We start from the raw sequence: 19,686 nt of genomic DNA on the forward strand, positions 1-19,686 counted from the left end.
TACCATTGTTATCATATAAGTGCTATTTAAATATAAGCTAAGGAAACTAAAACAGACAGTTATTATGTAAAGATAATTTGGGAGCTTTTAAATATAATCATTAGTTAGAGGGGAGTAGGACCATTAGTGAGGAAGTTTTTCTTTGAAAGAAGTGTAAGATAATAATTAATTATTATTCTCAATAAAAGTTTACGATTTGAATCGTATTTCAAAAGAATGATTTGATAACAAGGAGGACAAAATTATTCAATGCATATGCTCTTGACATTAAGAAATATTTAGAAATTTGGAAATCTCATTACTGGTGTTTTTCCAAATATCAACTCTATTTTATTGCCTAAAAAGACTTTTGCTAATCAAAAGTTTAAATCCATCTATATAAAATTCTATTTTCTCAATATACAATTAAGTGTATGTTAATTAGTAATTGTTATAGGATGAAGTTTATATATTTTAATATAATTTCACCTTATTATCTCTAATATATACACCTTGAATTATTCATTCTTAATTAGGTAATACTTAAACAAGCTTCATTGAAAATGTATAATTAACTATATATTGTACAGAAACATATGCCTGAATAATCCTAATGTATGAATTAGTATATGAATATAATCAACTCAAAATATATGTTGCTTATGAGGGTTTTTTTTTACTGAAAAGAGGAATATGATAAGTTTGTATTACTTATTTATTTATTGATGATTTCATAGATATAATAATATAATTTATAACCGCGCGAAGCTCGAATTATATCCACTAGTTATACAAAATCATGTAAGCCTTCCAATTACCCATCCAACAAAGGAAGTCACTAACAAAACCAAATGCCAACAAACAAGTGGGACGGTGTTTTCCACCACCTCCCCCCTTTTTTCCCCCATTTCCTTTTTTTCTATTTTGGGTAAGCCTCGATTCTATTTGTGCGTCCATTGGGAAAAGGGTCAAATATATCTTTGTGCTTTGTTTTATTAGATAAATATACTTTTAGTTAGTGAAAGTTAACAAAAATACCTTTGGCGTCTTCAAATTTCACACTTATGCCCCTATTTGGATGGAAATCTTCAAATCCTCTCAAATTACCTAATTTTAAAAAAATTACCCACTTATTTTGTTGACCGCCCGCCCGACCCGCCTATCATCATCATCAAGCTCTAGTTTCATCTTCTTCCATGAATAAAAAAAGAAAAAAGCAAGAACACACCCAAATAATAAAATCTCAAAACTCACCTCAAATTTCAATCTTTAAATTCAACACTGATGGGAGTTAACACGACTCAGTGCATTGTTTTGTTTCCACTTGGTTCATTGACACGGCCCTTCTTTTAATAAATCTATTAGGCAGAATACCTAGTAGCTCATTTTATGGATTTTCTCAAATAAAGCCTTTACAATGTGAAAATAACTGGAGGTGCAAAACATAAAAGCTACTAGGACTTACACAGTGTCCTAACTTGACAATGAGGTGTAAAATTAGCTTAAATCGTGAATGAGCTAGCATATGTATAACTAGAATATGACCTATCCATTGTCCAACACTGGACCACAGCTAGTGTTGGGATATGTACTATTAATCATGTATTTGAATATAATATTTATTATAGAACAATTATTTATTCATTATTTAAAAAAGAGTTAAATAGATCACGTACTAGTATGTGTGTCCTTTACTTATATAGTAGATGATTTAGTGTATAGAGTTTAGCTTACACACGAAAGATTAAATCGTCGGTTCTTATAAGTATAAAATTTATGTTCACAATCTAAGATGGAAATTTCCTGTGCTTTGGTTATCCTGTGTCATCTGCTCTGATTTCTGCTATTATCGGTTATTTTCTGTGCTCTGATCATCCTGTATTATCTGTGTCGCTTGCATTATTTCATTTCCATATCGCTTTAAATCTCTTATCCGAATCTCTTAACCTTATCTAACCGTATCTGACTTCTTTTATGCTTTTATTGAGCCGGTGGTCTTTCGGAAACAGCCGTCCTACCTTGGTAGGAGTCAGGTCTGCGTACACTCTACCCTCCCCAGACCCTACGATGTGGGATTCACTGGGTTGTTGTTGTTGTTGTTGTTGTTGTAATCTAAGATGGAAATTGGACAAAGTCAACGGTATGATTGTAGCACAAGATTAATATAATGTATCTTTATTATGGGAACGGTATAGTTTCATCTTCTTGTGCTAGTACATTTTGCATGTATTGAACGGACCAAGTAGAGATAAGTGTTTTTGTACTGAATATATAAAACAAATTCTCTAGTTCGTTAAATGTACTTATACTCTTAATCTTGATATAATTATTATGATCAATGTGATTTGTTCATTATTTTGATTTATTAAAAGGTACGACTCAATTGCGGGTTTATGTATTCCTGGTAAATTGGATAATGGCAAAATACATTTGTGAAATAATAATTAGTTGATAGAATCCATGTCTTGACTTTGAGATTAATGATACTCCTTTATGAATGCTTATAAGTCTCATGTGAAAACTCTGCAGGTGGATTTTGTATCCGTCACATGATATAAGTTAAGCGGAAATATAAAGGATTCAATTAGTCAATGAATTAAATTGTCAGTAACTTAATTTAATTGATTGGTATCTATAATCTTAACATGGGGAGTTAAATAAGATTTAATAAAAGATTTCAAAATTGAACTGAGGAGTGCAGTTACGATTTTTTAGTGGAATAATTCGTAATTTATTATGGTAGGATTAATTCAAATATTTCGAATTAATTCCATGATAGGAAGCCTCGTTAATTAAATTCTGTGGTCTCTGCTGTGCCCGAATAATAAAGAATTAAATGGAATATTATTTCTTGGTGGAAAATAAAGACCCAATGGTTTTTGGAAAAGGGTGAACGCCCTAAAACATGCAGTTATAAAACAGGGGTTTTATTCCATAAGGAGGCAAGGGTTTTAGAAGTTTCTTTAACTTTTTCATAGAAATTCGCCTACACGAATTTCGCAAATTCTGGTATTATTCGGGTTACACAGCAGAAGACTGTGGAACTGAAGGATGAATACGTGGACAACTTTTGCGCGTGCTTGAAGGTTTGATTTGCAGCTGCGGTCACGCTTCAAAAGATAAGTATCGATTTTATGTTTGATTATGTGTTGTCTATATTACATGCAAGTTCGACCCTGACTATTTGCTTCCGCTGCGTATGCATGTATTCCATCAGCTAGTACTTTAGTTCTTGGCATAAATGTGTCCCAACTAACAGGATCAAAACTGGATAGCATAGTTAGGCAAAGAAATAACTTGATTGTGAACTCCATCCTCGTTTCTGGCAGCTTGACTCTCAACGGTCGACATTGAGTATGTCGCCTGCTTCTTTTCTGCTTTTGTTTCAAATCCTCATATACATTTGGAGTTGGATTTAAAGATGAAATTTGAGGTGAGTTTTGAGATTTTATCATTTGAGTGTATTCTTGCTTTTTTCTTTTTTTCTCCATGAAAGAAGATGAAGCTAGAGCTTGATGATGATGATAGGCGGGGCGGGTCAACAAAAAAAAGTGGGTGATTTTTTTGAAATTAGGTAATTTGAGAAGATTGGAGATTTCCATCCAAATAGGGGCATAAGTGTGAAGTTTGAAGACGCCAGAGGTATTTTTTTTAACTTTCACCAGCGGAGAATATATTTAACTAATAAAATAAAGTAGAGGAGTATATTTGACCCTTTTCCCTTTTCCAATTGTAGCACCAACCTCAAACAAGCTCTTAGTCTGCATTTCTGCTTTACGTAGAGGGTGTTTGGATTGACTTATTTTAAATGTTTTTTGGCTTTTAAGATCCTTTTAACTTTTTGTGGTGTTTGATAAACATAAAAATACTTTTAAGCACTTACCTATAAGCTAAAAAATATAAAAATAAGTTGAAATTTTCAACTTATGGCTTTTAGCTTATAAATCATTTTTAAAAAGTAAATCCAAACACCCTCGTGCTCTATTTTTATTATAATTCTGAGGTCGGTGGTGTTTCCTCATGTCTTACATTATGATGAGCACATTACTGGAGGTGTTGTCACGACCCAACCCCGTAGGCCGCGACTAGTGTCCGTGCTGGACACCCATACGTACCCAACAACCCAAACCAGCATATTAACAGAATATATCAATATAAGGATCAATTGGCGCCACTAGTTATCACAGATGAACAGTTATAACACAAGGAAGCCGATGAGGCTATCACAGATCATATCAACCCAAAACATATACAGAACCCACACAAGTATGTCTACAGACCTCTACAGAACATGACAGAATCATAAGACGGGACAGGGCCCCGTCGTACCCCTGAATAATGTACATATATACAATAGCAGCAGATTGTGCCAAAATATAGGCTCTGGACAAAAGAGCGCTCCAGAATAGCAGAATAGATGTCCTAGGCAAGCGGGCAAGCAAATCTGTCGTCAGTACCTGCGCGACATGAAAACGCAGCCCCCGAAGAAAGGGGGTCAGTACGAAATATGTACTGAGTATGTAAAGCACGGAACGTAGTAACCAAAGTCATAATCGAAGCAGAAGATGCAGAAAATGAACGGAATATCCAGATTAGCAAAATGCTGATCATAAAGCATAAATAGTACTTGCAGAAACGTATGTCATACCTGGTCCCATTACGGAACAAAATCATAACCGGAACAGAACGTACAGAAAAGTGAGTGTGATATCCAAAGTATCAAATGCATATTTTCAAAACATAAGGAGTGTGTACAGAAACATATGCCATATCATATCCGGCCCCTGCCAAGGGACTCGGCAGACAGAACGTGGTCACCCCCCGACACTGGTGCCACAACACATAAGGATCAGAAAAAGGGAATAACCCCGTAACATAACATATCATATCAGATCATATCATATCATATCATATCATATCATATCAGAATAGTGTACATGGCACAGCATACTCCACAACCCATGTACATGTATACCTGCCCCCTCACATCGAGGCACGGCGAACAATGCAGTGGAAGACGCTTGAGAACATATCCTGGCCCGGGCTCAGTGGGGGAAACATTGAGGCATCCACGAACGGAGTAGTGAGAAACTAAATGCAATAAAAATACCATATATTTCCAGAGACTCAATGAGGCATATCGAGTGACAAATCGTAATGATGTAATCGGACAAAATTATATTAAGCGTATGTCGGACGTCATAATGAGTTACAGAAAATAATCCTTCTCAGATCGTTTTCATATTCCAAAATAGTTTACAAGACCCAAGGGAATCATTACAACAATTTTTCCTTTAGTAGTTAGAAGGATAGTCAAAACGTTTCATCTTATATTGTTCGAAAATAAGGTAATAGTACAATAAAAAGGCAACGCGGAAATAGTGGGAAACTGATTGCAACACAAAATTTCATACCTTTACAGAGACTCAATAAGGTATTTAAAATAAGTATCATTAGTAGTTAGAAGAATAGTTAAGACGTTTCCTTTAAAATCTCTTGAAATCAAGTTACAAATTACAATGAGGGTGGAATCGGAAATGGTGGGCCCACTTCGGGACAACCGAAGCGGTGGGCTCAAATTACGTGTATTAAGCTTATAAAGTCATCTACGGAGGTCCTGGGAACATTCCATAATTTTCTAGACAAATTGCGGAAGTTTGCACAATTCTTTCAATAAAGCATACTTATAGGGTTCAATTCCATTGAATGAAAAAGGAATATTTTCAAATGCGGTTTCCGATGAACAGAATACTTTCCGAGACTCAAATCCGATCCTAGTACACCTAGGACATGCCAAAAGAAGAATCGGGATAGCTTTACATACCTTATATGCTCTTTACGCCTTTCCAAATTCAATTTCCGTTTCGCCCAAAATCTACAATTGGTCATAGTTACCAAATGTAAGTCATAAGCTTTTAGAATTTCAATCTTAACTTCATATTGTCTACCGAAATTTCGGCAGCATTTCCCCTATAAATTCAACATCCCCGAGAATCATCTCGGCCCAAATTATCAACAACAACAACACAACAATACCAACAACCACAACAAAACACATTCTAACACAACTAGTCTTCTTTTCTACATAATGCAACACTTCCATTCCAACTCCACAATTTCAAACTAATATCAACATTTTCCATATTCATTAACTAGTTCAAGATTATTCAAACATATTTCAATAACATTCCAAACAATATTCATGAATTCAAGTATTCCCGCCAATTCCATATTCCATCCGAAACTTCTACAAATGCGACAAAACTACTAAATCGCATTGTTTTCTTCCAAATTTATTAACAACAACCCTAATTCGCCCTTAGAATCTTACTTTCATAATTATATAAAAATCACATAATTCCCCATAATAACATACAACCAATTTTAATGCTAACTCAAATTGTTAAACCTTTATTTACGTCACAAAAGTCACAACAACATAACTAACCAACAAAATGAACTCCACTTCACCTCCCCTTCACTACACAATTGTTCACGGCCACACACACCACTTCACACACACACGACTATGCACACACACATCACAACTCCATATTTCTCATCTAATTCCAATCCTTACAACATATATATTTATTCCATAACACAAAAGAATAGATTTCTTACATTTTTCTTCAAACTTCAACTCGCCAACACAAGCACTTTCTTGCCTTGAAAATTATACCATGTTGAAGAGCATCCTTGAGTTAGTAATATTGCTAAAAAATTATGATTTTTGGATCAAGAATGGACTTGGAAAATTTTTCTTTCTCTTTTGAAGGGGGGGCCGAACCCCCCTCTCTTGTTCTTGCTCTCTCTCTCTCTTTTTGTTTTGTTTTCATTTCTTGAAAGTTCTAAAGGGTGAACATGTATATATCACCCTCTTACATTAATTAATCACATGACCAAATATTTGGGCTTGGGCCAAGCATATGACCGGCCACCCCATGCCATTTGGGCCTTTATTTTCTTTATTTATTTTTTTTAGCCCAATTCGTGATGGATCTTATTTATAAATTCCCGGAACTAATTTCAAAAATTTCAATTTTGCTCTTGGCCTTCTTCCGTATTCCCGCAACAATATTTTTCATGGATATCACACATATGTTAAATGAAATAGAAACACAGTCTTATTTCCTACAAGGCAAGATTATTCCAAATTTTTCCAAATGTGCAAAAGCACGGGATATAACAGGTGTTTCCTCATGTCTTACGTTATGATGAGCAAGTATCTACAACTCTTCATTATCAAGTATTATAAGCACGACTGCAAATTGCAGTTCCTTTAATATTTTAAAACGTTCGTGGCTCTTGGGCACTTGCAAGTAAACCCGTCAACCGGTTCCAACCGGTAACCGGACCGATAAAACTGGAACCGGAAACGGTTGAACCGTTCCGGTTAACCGTATATTACTTACCGGTCCGGTTTCGATTTTTTTGAAACTGGAACCGGTAAAACCGGAACCGGACCGGTTAAACCGGTGAAATTAAAAAAAAAATTAATATAGCCGTTGGGTTGTCCGTTATTGGACCGTTGGCAACGGTCCATTTGCAAAAATGGCCGTTTCCAAACGACCATAAACTCATTTTTCCCCCCTCCTAACCCCCCAAACTTTTTTTTTTTACACTTTAATCCATCCCCCACCCCTATATAAACCCTTCTTCATTTTCATTTTAATCTACACCAATTCACTCTTCTCTTTCTCTCAAATCTCAATCTCTCAATTATAGTTACTTTGCAACAATTAGCCACTTTAAATTTCTCTCAAATAAATATTATAAAGTCTTATTATAGTTTCAATTATTAATTTTTCAATTATAATATTGTTGGTGGAATTAGTGATTTTGCAACAATCCGAAGTAGCTTTGGTGAATTTGCAATTCTAGCCGCCTTCACTTTGTTGGAAATTAATCCGGCAATTTGGTACCTTCGTTCCAACTCTACCTTTATTTTTCGCATTTTAATTTATGCAATTTAATTCTAGCAATTTAATTTGTTGCAATTTATTTTCTTGTGATTTATTTGAGTGTGATTTAAATTAATTCCATTTAATAATGACAAAGAGATTTAGACGTGGTGCCGGTAGTAATAGTGGTATTGTTAGGGGTGGGCTTAATGAGGAAACATTTGTGGAAGAAACACCTAATTTAGGTATTGATGTTGGTGGAAATAATTCACTTTTAGGTCATGAGGCAATGCAACAACATTTAACCGGAAATCGGTCGGTTCCGTAACCGGTTACCGGTCCGGTCCGGTTTGAACCGGTTGCCGGGTTTACTTGCAAGTTGCAAGAACCGCCTCACAAAGTATTAAATATTAAGAAACAAAGAAAAGCAGTACAAAAACCAAAACTTTAAGGAACTGGACACACACATCTCTCTGCAAAATCAAACCGTCACGTAATTTAGCTCTCCTTCAATCATTTTTCAGCCACAATCACTAGCAGTTTGTGCCATATATATATATATACACACACTTGCAAGTTCCATATTCCTCCGTAGCAAGAGCCTTTTGGGATTTCCAACACTATGTGGAGCAACCTTCAATTTGATCTCCTATCCAACATTTTCTCTTATCTTTCCCCTGATTCCTTAGCCAGGGCCAAATCTACCTGCAAGAGTTGGCATATATGTGTCAACAATTCAGCTTCGTGGGCAATGCTGCCACGACGGATGATTCATCCGCCGTGGTTCATAGCGTTGCCCACGCGCAACCACGGACATTTTATTTATGCTCACAACCCAAGTAACAATTCCTGGCATCTACTGCCTCTTGATTTCATTCCTAACCCAATTCGCCCAATTGGTGCAATTAATGGCCTGATACTACTTAGAGAAACCACAACTACTACTCTTCAATTAGCCATATGCAATCCCTTCACCAGACAATTCAGGCACCTCCCAAAGCTAAATGTCTCAAGGACTAATCCAGCTGTTGGAGTAATAGAATTAAATTCAGCTAATTTCAAGGTCTACGTGGCTGGAGGATTGAGAGAGGCGAGGAGCGTAGAAGGAGGTGCCTCTGCCTCGTATGAACCCACCTTAGAAGTATATGATTCTATTTATGATAGCTGGAAAACGATTGAATCAATGCCGATGGAATTTGTTGTAAGGCTAACAGTTTGGACATCAAACGAGAGCGCTTACTGCGACGGTGTCCTGTATTGGATCAGCTCTGCTCGGGATTATACGGTAATAGTATTCGAAATTGGGAAGAAAAATTGGAGAGAATTAAGTGTGCCAATGGCTGACAGGCTTGAATTTGCAGGATTGGTGCCAAGAAATGGAAAATTGAATCTTGTTGGTGGAACTAGTGATGCAGGGGCATGTATATGGGAGCTTAGTGAAGGTAATAATTGGAGAATGATTGAGAAGGTACCACAAGAATTAGGGGCAAGATTGTTAGGAGGTAAAGGGAGATGGGGTAGTATTAATACAAAATGTGTATGTATTGCTGGGGCTATGTGTTTATACAGAGATCTTGGATCAAGAATGGTAGTATGGAGAGAATGTGCAAGAAATAGTAAGTGGGAATGGCATTGGATTGAAGGGTGTGATACAATTAAAGGGATGAAATCGCAAACTTTCCCCATTAAAGGACTGTTGTTACATCCCTGTCTTGCATCTTCCAGTTTCCTGAACAAATGAGCGTTAAATTCTCCACTCTTCCAAGTTCCAAAACATATCGGTTTAATTTTCCTCCATATGTAAAAAGAGAATCCTGATTTGCTTGTAAAGTTGGATTAGATATAGCATAAAGGATTAAGGAACTTTTAATAATGATAAGGAAACTCCATTTGTTGATTACTCAAGTCTCTGAGACTTTTCAGCTGGTGTTTTTATAACATCATTTGGTGTAAATAATGGCTGATGCGGATAAACTTTCACTTTTACCCAATATGGAGTATCTTTTTTTCTCGATAATCCTTTCTTTTTGTCATTTTTGCAATTGATATGTTTATCGATCCAATTGGTCTTATTTCAGTATTTTTCTCTTACTACCTTCCATATTTTGCTTATTTGTTGCTGATTTTATATGGAAAAGAAAGTTTCAGAAATATATTGTATTTTGATGATCTTATGTGGAATGCAAATTTTAGGAATTTATTAAATGTCTTCTCATTGATGCTTAGGACATTTTATACTTTATTTAAATACCTATGTGTCTCGAGAAGAATATTACACAGACATTTGTCATTTTGCTTTAGTTATTACAGCTGATTTTATACTTATTAAATTATTTGTCTTTGGTCTTTTTTAATACTTTCAAGAATAACTACAGAATTCAAACTAGATGTTTTTCGAGCATTTTCAATTGCAGCTCTTTTTTTCTCTTTTTATTAATTTAATGAGTTAATTTTAGGTCATTGGATATCATGGTATTGTTTAACATCTTTTCTTTAGTTGATTGCACTTGTAACGTTTTATCTCTAAAAAGTAAAAAAGAATGCGAAAATAACACATTGAGCTTCTTGCTCAAAAATATTTATAACCGTTAATCAGTATACATATATTATACACTAATTATCCATATATTATATTTATACTGGCTATTTTCTTTGTAACAGCCTGTATAAATATAATATATGGATAAATAGTGTATAACCCAATTCTAATGGCCCATGTTTATTGAGCCTTGTTACGAAGTTCAAAGTGAATCAGCCCTTAACCCAATTCCTCTTTTAATTTTTAAACGGAACCAAAAGCCCACTCAGGAATAGCCCACTCTGCGATTGCACGAGGCGCAGAAAGCACGGACAAAACTCACAAATAGCCATTTTGCAATATTTGTACAACTTAAAAAAATAGCTACTGTAATGATCCTATGAAGTTCTAAACTTTTCAGATTAAACTTTAGTATTGTGACTAGTTCTCAAAGAGGGTGACGAAAAGTGACTAGTAAATGCTATTGCTACGGAAAGCATTATATTCGAGATGTTAAACTAATTATTTCAACTTATTGGCTAAAGAAGAAATATTGGTATAGGATATTTTTAGTTACCTGCACATACGTATTCATGTTGCAACTTAATGCAGATTAAAGTAGTTTTCTTACAGGAATTAATGTTTAGATATAGAATGTGTTTCGCTGACCTTTCGTCATTAGAATTGGTTTACATGCAGGAAATAGAAGTGAAAGGAAAATGATATTAAAGGGAAAAAGCCTAACCTAACTAGCCTTGTTATAAAGGAAATATAGTTAGGTTTTCTAATAAATTGTGGGAATTAATGTTTACAAGATAATGATAAAACTAGATTTAATCCCACAAGTTGACACAGAGGGTGTTTGACTAAATTTATAAGTTAGTCAAATTCGCTTATCAGCATTTTTTAAACTTATTTATGAGTTTGATAAATATTCAAATTCCTTATAAGCTAAGTCGCAAAAGCCAAAATCAACCAAAACATAAGTTGGTCATTCTCAACTTATAACTTTTTAGATTACAAACACTTTTGAATTGACCAGATATTTCAATATTTATCCCTAAAATATTCTAATTCTCAAAGTATCCTCTTCAAAATAGATTCCTAACTCTGCCTCATTTCTATTTACGTCGTTCATTATTCTCCTTATACATATACTTTTTAATTTATAGTTTTTGTAAATAACTTTAGAAACATATTAGTCATTATTATAGAAAATTGCTAAATATCAACTATTTATTATTAGTTTCAACATTTTTAATACAAAATGTAATTATTTATTTATAATTTAATTTTGGAACAAAAAAAATTCCAGCTTTTTATGCTTATTTCAGTCAACTAATCCGAACAATTAAAATTTCAGTCAACTTTTAATGCTTATTTCAGTCAGCTTTTAATGCTTATTTCAGTCAACTAATCCGAAAAATTTCCGTCATGGTCATCTTTGAGGGGTTTTGGTTTTACCAGGAGATAGGGGCAACATTTTTTTTAGCCATCAATTAAAAGGCAAAAAGCAACTTGAATCTTCATAACAAATGGCAAATGATAGTGAATGCTAATAATGTGATGATGATAACGGTTTGACATTGATGCGTGGCGTGGGGTGCTTTGAGTGTGTTTATGGACTTTGAATCTCTCGCCGAATTCAAAAGGTTAATCATATATCAATTTTAAAAGGAGAAAAAGAAACTAAGTTAAGTTTATTATTTTTTTGTCCTAAAACAGTTATCACATTAGTTTCTTTAAAAGAAAAACATTATAAGTATTTTAAGATAGAAAAAGTAATAATTGAATTAAGAGGGGGGGCTTGAATTTTTCAAGTTATTGGTTTCTTCGAATAAACATGAGAAAGCAGAAATAAATTAAGTTGCCATGTTTGAAAGGAACACGCAATTTTCTACGTAACGTTGATGGTGACGACGCCCAATTGGCTAGGGCTTAAGTGACTTTTGATTTCCACCTGCACTTGAATACTCCTCCCAACAAACGCTGTAGGTAACCTCTTAATTGGCGTCTTTTTTTTAATTTTTTATTTAGTGATGTGGACCTGTGAATAATCGGGAAGAATTAAAAGTCTAAAAGATGGGATCATGGAGTATCTGGTAAAACTGAAGCTTAAATTGGAGTAATGTATGACAGAGTTTACTGCTTAATTAGCATTTAGCAATCAGACAATACACCTCAGTTTGTTCTTTAAATAGGGTAGGAGAAATTTGAAAAAAAAAATAAACAATTTTAATGGTACAAATTTATTAGTAATTACTGTTAACACAGAAAATCGGTATAGTTGAATTTGTGTTCGTGGTCAAAAACACGTGGATCAATGTAACCAAAATTATGAAATAGCAAATAATAATTAACAAGACAAGTGAAAGTAAATCATAGCTAATTATGTAGTTTGGGGCTTGGAGAAGCTTTGAGCTAGAGTCTCCGGGCGGTGAATCACTATAACCTCAACGAATTAAAAAAGAAAGAGTGAATGCTAAGAATAGTGTGAATACTTTGTATTGTTGTATAATATTTTCGATGCCTCTTACAATGAAATAAAAAGCTCTATTAATACTTGAACTATGGGGTACAAGTTCCATGAATCATGCCCCCTTAATTACCAATATTAATGCTGCAATAAAAGGTAATTAAGAGGTGATAAAGGCTAATAAACGCTAATCAAGGCTAATAAAGGACGGAATAATCTTGGGGGTCTTTGTAACGGCTGTGCATTGAATGACGTTTGACCAGTGAGTTGGCACACTCCTCCGGACCCTTTGTAGTTTCTATATCCGGTAGTGGTTACTAAATTACTTCTCCGGAGCGTCGTATGCTTTCTGGGAACCCTTTGTTTGCTGACTCGGATCTGACCTGTCGCCATCGCCAAACGTCTACTTGGTGTCTCCGGATTTTGCCCAATACAGATAGTCCCCCCACTTTCTGGTTACTCGCTGAGATGTGATCGGGAAGTGGAAGATTTTCTCCTTCTTGTCGGAAATTCATGTAATCATCCTCGTGACTGCCTCATTAAAAACCTTGTCAGAAAACTCAATTGAAACAAAAATCAGGCGAAGGGAAAAAGAATACAGGTCTTAGGGATTCAGAGTACAAATCTACCACTGGTTTTTTACCGTCAACGGCCGGTTGATGCTGACAAAGTACCACCACCACAAAAAGCTTGATCTCGGGTTTTTAGTGTTCATGTGGAACTGTTAATATTTGAGTTTTGACTCTTAGGTTTTAAGTTGCACCCAAAACTTTTAAACTTCGAATCTTGATTCTTGGATTTCTAATTATACCTGAAACTGTTTAGTCTTAGAGTTTTTGACTCTAAGATTTTTAGTTATACCCGAAATTTTTATAACCTCGCAGCCTTGGAGGCCGGAATGTTAATGACTAGGAATTTAAATCTTCTGGTTCTGGAAAAGTCTGGAAGTATAACATGTCCAGTTAACTTTACGACCGAGAAATAAAGCATCCGACCTTTTAGCCATTTAACTAGACGACAATATAAGAGAGGGCCCTTAATTGTGTTTCGGTGCTTATGAAGAGGACGTTTCCTGCTCATTTGGGCACAATTGTTCCGATTCGTAATCCCTATTTTCTTTTAAGCGTAAGCAAATTTAAGAATGATTTTGTTTCATTCGGATGTATACTAGAATGTTTAGAAGGTGCAAGTTTTGCTTCATTCCATTCTTTGAACGTACACAAGTGTTTACAACTTTGCGTATACGACAGTTTACATGAAATGAACAAAAATACATTGCAAGAGAATTATGACCGGGCTGACATCTATTGGGTCTAGCCGGTTCCTGATTCTGGTTTCTTCTATTTTTTTCGGGGCTAATCTGGCAGTCCCCATTTCTTTTCTTTATTTCGGAGCCAGTTCGAGCAATCTCCGGCATGATGCCTTTGGGGAAAATTCTTTTTTTTCATTGTTCCGGAGCCATCTTCAGATCCTTCCGGAACTTATTGTTGTTTTTCCGCTACTTTGATGCGATAGTCCCAATGTTCGTAGGCACTACTGTTCTTTATCTAAGTTGTTTTCTGGTGACTCGCTCTGGAAACGCTCCTGCCTTTTGTTAGTCCGTGGTCCTGATGGGTATGGTTGAACCGGTGTCTAGAATGCTTCCGATCAAAGTTCAGTTAACCTTGACTCCAGGCTGTAGAAAATGTGGATATATCTACCTGATCATCTTTTACGTGAATCTTCGACGTGTACCGATTGTGTACATCTTTCCACGTTGTTGCCTGGAACTCTAGCAAATTTTTCTTGAGTTTTCGTGAAGCATCCGAACTCAGAGGATTGAGACCCATAGTGAAAGCCTCAGCTGCCCATTCATCCGGAACCACGGGCAGCAACATCCTATCCTTCTGGAACCGGGTGACACAGTCACAGAGCAACTTAGTCTCCCCTTGCGTTATGAGAAAGATGACGTCTTTTGCGTTCATACCTTCCGAGCTCCAACATGTGCTTTGATAAACATATTTGCCAACATAGAAAATGAATCAATAAAGTGTTGGGGTAAAAGAGAATACCAAGCTAAAGCCCATTTAGCCAATGTCTCGACGAATTTCTTGATCAAGACTGATTCGATCTCATTCGGTTTCAGGTCATTTCCCTTGACAGTCATGGTGTAGGCCATTATATGCTCTTGCGAATCTATCGTCCCGTCATACTTGGGGATGTCTGGCATCTTAAATCTCTACGGGATCAACTCCGAGGCAGCTTCTGGTTTGTAAGTTAACTAAATTTGCTTTTTTGAATCCGGTCCTTTAAGGACCGGCGGAGCCCCAGGAATTTGATCCATACGGGCTTGCAACTCCTTCGCGTTCTTTTCCTTCTTCCTTAGCGCTTTTGTTCATCATATCAGTTATGTCTTTCATAAATTGCAAGACTTGTGCTCGGAAATAATCATCTCGGACGGATTCGCTCCCGGATGTGTCTTCATTCCCAATGGCTTTTCCCTCCGTTCGGTCTCCACTGGTTGTATTGTTTCCGACAATTGCTGTCGGGGGTGTCCCTCTTGGCTTGCTGACTCCGGCGTTTGGGTTGCCAGAAAGTGTTCAGATATTTTGCCTCATGAATTACATCTCCTCCACCATTGACCGCTGCTGCTCCCTCACGATCTGCATTGCTTCTTGGGGGGTTTCATCAGCAGGCGTTGTTTCCTCTGTAACCCATTGATTTAGACCGTTTCTGGGGGCAGTTGTTCCATCTTTGTTCCCAGTAGCGAGATGAGTTTGGTCATTAATAGTGTTTGTCATATCTGAAATATATGTTCTAACAGAAAAGACTTAAGAGAATTAGTATGACAAAGTGGGTCACAAGGATACCACAATTGTCTTGGCCCCACGGTGGGCGCCAAACTATTTACATGGAAAATCGATACAGTTAAATTTTTGTTCGTGGTCAAGGACATGTGGATCAATGTAACCAATATTATGAAATAGAAAATAATAATTAACAAGACAAGTGAAAGTAAAGCATAGCTAGTTATGTAGTTTGGGCCTTGGAGAAGCTTTGAGCTAGAGTCTTCGGGCAGTGAATCACTATAACCTCAACGAATTAAGCAAGAAAGAGCGAATGCTAAGAATAGAATGAATACTTTGTATTGTTGTGTAATGTTTCTGATGCCTCTTACAATGAAAAAGCTCTATTTATACTTGAAATATAAGACAAGCTCCATGAATCATGCCCCCTTAATTACCAATATTAATGCTGCAATAAAAGGTAATTAAGAGGCGATAAAGGCTAATAAACGTTAATAAAGGCTGGAAGAATCTTAGAGGTCTTCTGTAACGGCTGTGCATTGAATGACGTTTGATCGGTGAGTTGGCACGCTCCTCCGAACCCTTTGTAGTTTCTGTCTCCAGTAGCGGTTACCAAATTACTTCTCCGGAGTGTTGTATGCTTTCTCGAAACCCCTCGTTTGTTGACTCGGATCTGACCTGTCGTCATCGCCACGTGTCACCTTTTGATACGTCCATTTGGTGGCTACGGATTTTGCCATAGACAATTACAAAGTTTTTAAACATCCTTACATATAGCAAAGACAATTTATTTATGGTTAATAAGGAAAAAAATGCACAATAAGTTACTTTAGTTGGGTCGTATAATATTAAATGTGTGTTGTGCATGACGGAGATGAAACCGAAAGCAATATAGTTGGATGCGAAGAATTTGTCTTCAATAGCACTAATAAATGGCGAAGTAAGCAAGAAGCCATAGATTGGAATATTGGATAGACGAACAATTGATATTTGAGCCTTACCTAGGTATAATTAACCAAAACCTATGGTCTTTTCTGTTTTAATTAAGAGTGTGTTGACTTTATAATGAAAAATATTTCTTTTCCTTCTATCAAGCACACCCTAAATTTTATTAAATTACTGGGTTATGTATAGAATAAATTATTTGCTATGCCTTCCTTTCCGATAAATTGTGATTTTCATTCATTGGTTGGTTAATATAATTAACTTTCATAGCTAAATATTTTATTGAGTTAAAAAAATAATTGTAAATAAGCGAACGTACTCTTAATAGCAAATTACAGTTTGACCAAAACCATTTTGGCCAAGAAAAAAAAAGATATAGGACAACAGAGAAAATCATAAAACAAACGAAGAAACAGACAATTTGGCAGAAGCAGAGGTAGTATTTTTCAGATTCCCATAGTCACAGACTTTTTAAAATTAATTTATTACTCTCAAATGGTCACATACTTAACGGTCAAAGGAAACAAGAGAGTCATAAATAGAATACGGGAATGGAAGTATTAAACAAAGCCTGAATATGTAATGCAATTTTAAAAAATTGATTAGCACATGCCTTATTATGTATCATTAATTAGGTAAAAGAAATAATGCTTAATATAATATTACGCCTAATAGAGTCATTACGAGGGAGTTGCCGAACGGTCGACAATCTTTAACCAACCCGTGAGCTATATCTTATACTAGAAGTTTATCATTGTACTTATTTTATGGTAAGTGTAGTTTGGGTTAATTTACATGCACATTGATTAATTTTACAAATGTACTTATTACCTTTCACCAATACACGTTTTGATGAACTTTGGATAACTCTGTTCATCAAAACTTAGATAGATAATATGAGATCGCCTAATAATTTTTACCTCCTTTGAAATTTAAACCTAAACGCTCATTATTTTTAACTCACTTTATTGATCACTAGCTAAGTCATCTTTTAAAAATAACATATTTTAACACTGTACACGAATAAAAAAAATTGATCCTTCACAAATTACTTTAAAAATAACTACAAAGTTGTTATATAAGAATAGATTAAATATCCAAAAGTAATGTGAGCAACATAATATAACAAACAAAAATAATTTTAACCTACTATATAAATACACGAAATTAAGCTATGGTATATATTAAATTATTATATTTTTCCAAGACTCATTTATACGTAGCCTTCCATAAAAAGTGGATATAGAAGATATATTCCCCTATACAAGTCTATTACAAACAAATAAAAGTAACTTGATAAGGTAAATTTTTTTAATACTCACCTTGCATAACTTTAATCTCTAAATAAATTGTAATCTATTTTTACCGAACCCATTACTAATATTATGGAGTAACATTGGTCCCCTTTGCTATCTCTTCCATTTTGTATAAATACGGCCGTGGTACATAAAACATGTGAGGAAAAATCCAACCACAATCGCAAGGGGCTCCATACTTTTGTTTTCACAGTCCTCATCCCAAGAAAGATCTAGACTCCCACTATAAAACAATCAACACGAAGACCCTTTTGTGAACCACAATTTAGTGGTTGTTTGCAACTGAGGTGGTTGTTGTTCATTCTTGAATGGCCGGTTTACAGAGATCTACCACATCGTTCCGTAGACAAGGCTCATCAGGACTAATATGGGACGACAAATTATTGACAGCTTCAGGTGAATTGGTTCAACCGAACAATCCAAGAGGAGAAAATACTAAAACTGACAGAGAAGAAGAAGGTTCAAAGCCTAAAATGGAGGTGTCGGTGCCATCAAAAACAGGTGGATCCATTGAGAGAAGCCGGTCCAACCGCGGTTTCCGAACCGGTAAGGTGTCTCCAGCAATTGAACCACCATCTCCTAAAGTATCAGCATGTGGATTCTGTAGCGCTTTTGGAAAGAACAATGAAAAATCTAACCGTAGACCTAAATCCGGTAAACGCAAGATGTAAAAGAGATTAGTTCACAAGTGGTTGGTGGAAGATGTTGTAGTATGTTTCATCTAGATAAGGACGAGGTGTAAAAATTTTGGAGCTAGAAGACAACTGTACTTGTTTTATGCTTTTTTGCCTTTTGTCTCTGCCAGATTTGTACTTCTTTGGACGATTTCTTCCGGTGTCTTGCTTTTCTTAGTTGGCTGGGTACTAGTTTGTGCATAAGCTTTAGCTTTTCTTTTTTTTTTCTTTCTGTTGTCTTTTTTGTCATTCCTCGTTGTACAAAGGATGAATCTGAAATTAGGACCATATCTTGCTTTGTCTTCTGGTATGTGTTTTGGGATGTTTATATCAGTATGTTTATTGTATACTCTTTCTATCTCTATGTATATACATGTAGATGTTCCTCCACCCTTAACCTTCTATTCATGATTTTCATTTTTGGGGGCTTGTTGATTCTGTTTTGCTGAAAATAGAATCAACAATTTATTTGTCTTTTGAAGAGTTGACACTGAATTTGGAGGAAGCTAATTCATTTGGGATAAATAAGTTAAGTAGACGGAATTTTACCAAATCAATGGGCACATTCCTAATATGATCAATTCGGGGAGGTGAAGAGGTAGTTTCAAATAGTCAAAAATTGGTAAGAAATTTAAGGAGGCCATTATTAGCATACAATCACCACTCTATGACTGCCATTGTTGCTAGTTGCTACGTCTAATTCAGTACAAGTTTCGGATGCACTGAAACACAACAAATTAAAAGGAGAAATTAAGTGCACCTATATTAGGGAGAAGAAAAGATTACGGAACAATCAGAACTCCACTCAAACGTGTGGCTCAATGATTATGAGGTGAGTTGAGAATCGTTAAATAAATAAAATATTATCAAGTGATATCTTTCATCTCTTCAGGCACACAAAGTTATCCTATATATATGTGCCACGATTATAAAAACACTAGAGCTTTTCGCCCACAAACAAAGGTGTGGCAATTGTGAAAAAACAATTTCCTACCGCATTTGCCATCACATGCTACATCAACTAAAAAAAATACTTGGCTACACGTACACAGGTCACAGTAAACCCAATGTGTATCTATTATATAAGT

The 19,686-nt window shown here is 35.4% G+C and overlaps 2 protein-coding genes across 2 annotated transcripts; both read left to right on the top strand.

The window, feature by feature from the left end:
- Positions 1 to 8,110: 8,110 nt before the first annotated feature.
- On the top strand, positions 8,111 to 10,006 carry LOC132632975 (F-box protein At5g49610-like). The gene has a single exon (XM_060349137.1). The coding sequence runs from the start codon at positions 8,506 to 8,508 to the stop codon at positions 9,622 to 9,624; it is 1,119 nt and encodes a 372-aa protein (XP_060205120.1). The 5' UTR covers positions 8,111 to 8,505; the 3' UTR covers positions 9,625 to 10,006.
- Positions 10,007 to 18,050: 8,044 nt separating this feature from the next.
- On the top strand, positions 18,051 to 18,903 carry LOC132632976 (MAPK kinase substrate protein At1g80180). The gene has a single exon (XM_060349138.1). The coding sequence runs from the start codon at positions 18,233 to 18,235 to the stop codon at positions 18,593 to 18,595; it is 363 nt and encodes a 120-aa protein (XP_060205121.1). The 5' UTR covers positions 18,051 to 18,232; the 3' UTR covers positions 18,596 to 18,903.
- The last annotated feature ends 783 nt before the right edge of the window (positions 18,904 to 19,686 follow it).

Source organism: Lycium barbarum, chromosome 3, assembly GCF_019175385.1.
Source record: "Lycium barbarum isolate Lr01 chromosome 3, ASM1917538v2, whole genome shotgun sequence".
NCBI lineage: Eukaryota > Viridiplantae > Streptophyta > Magnoliopsida > Solanales > Solanaceae > Lycium > Lycium barbarum.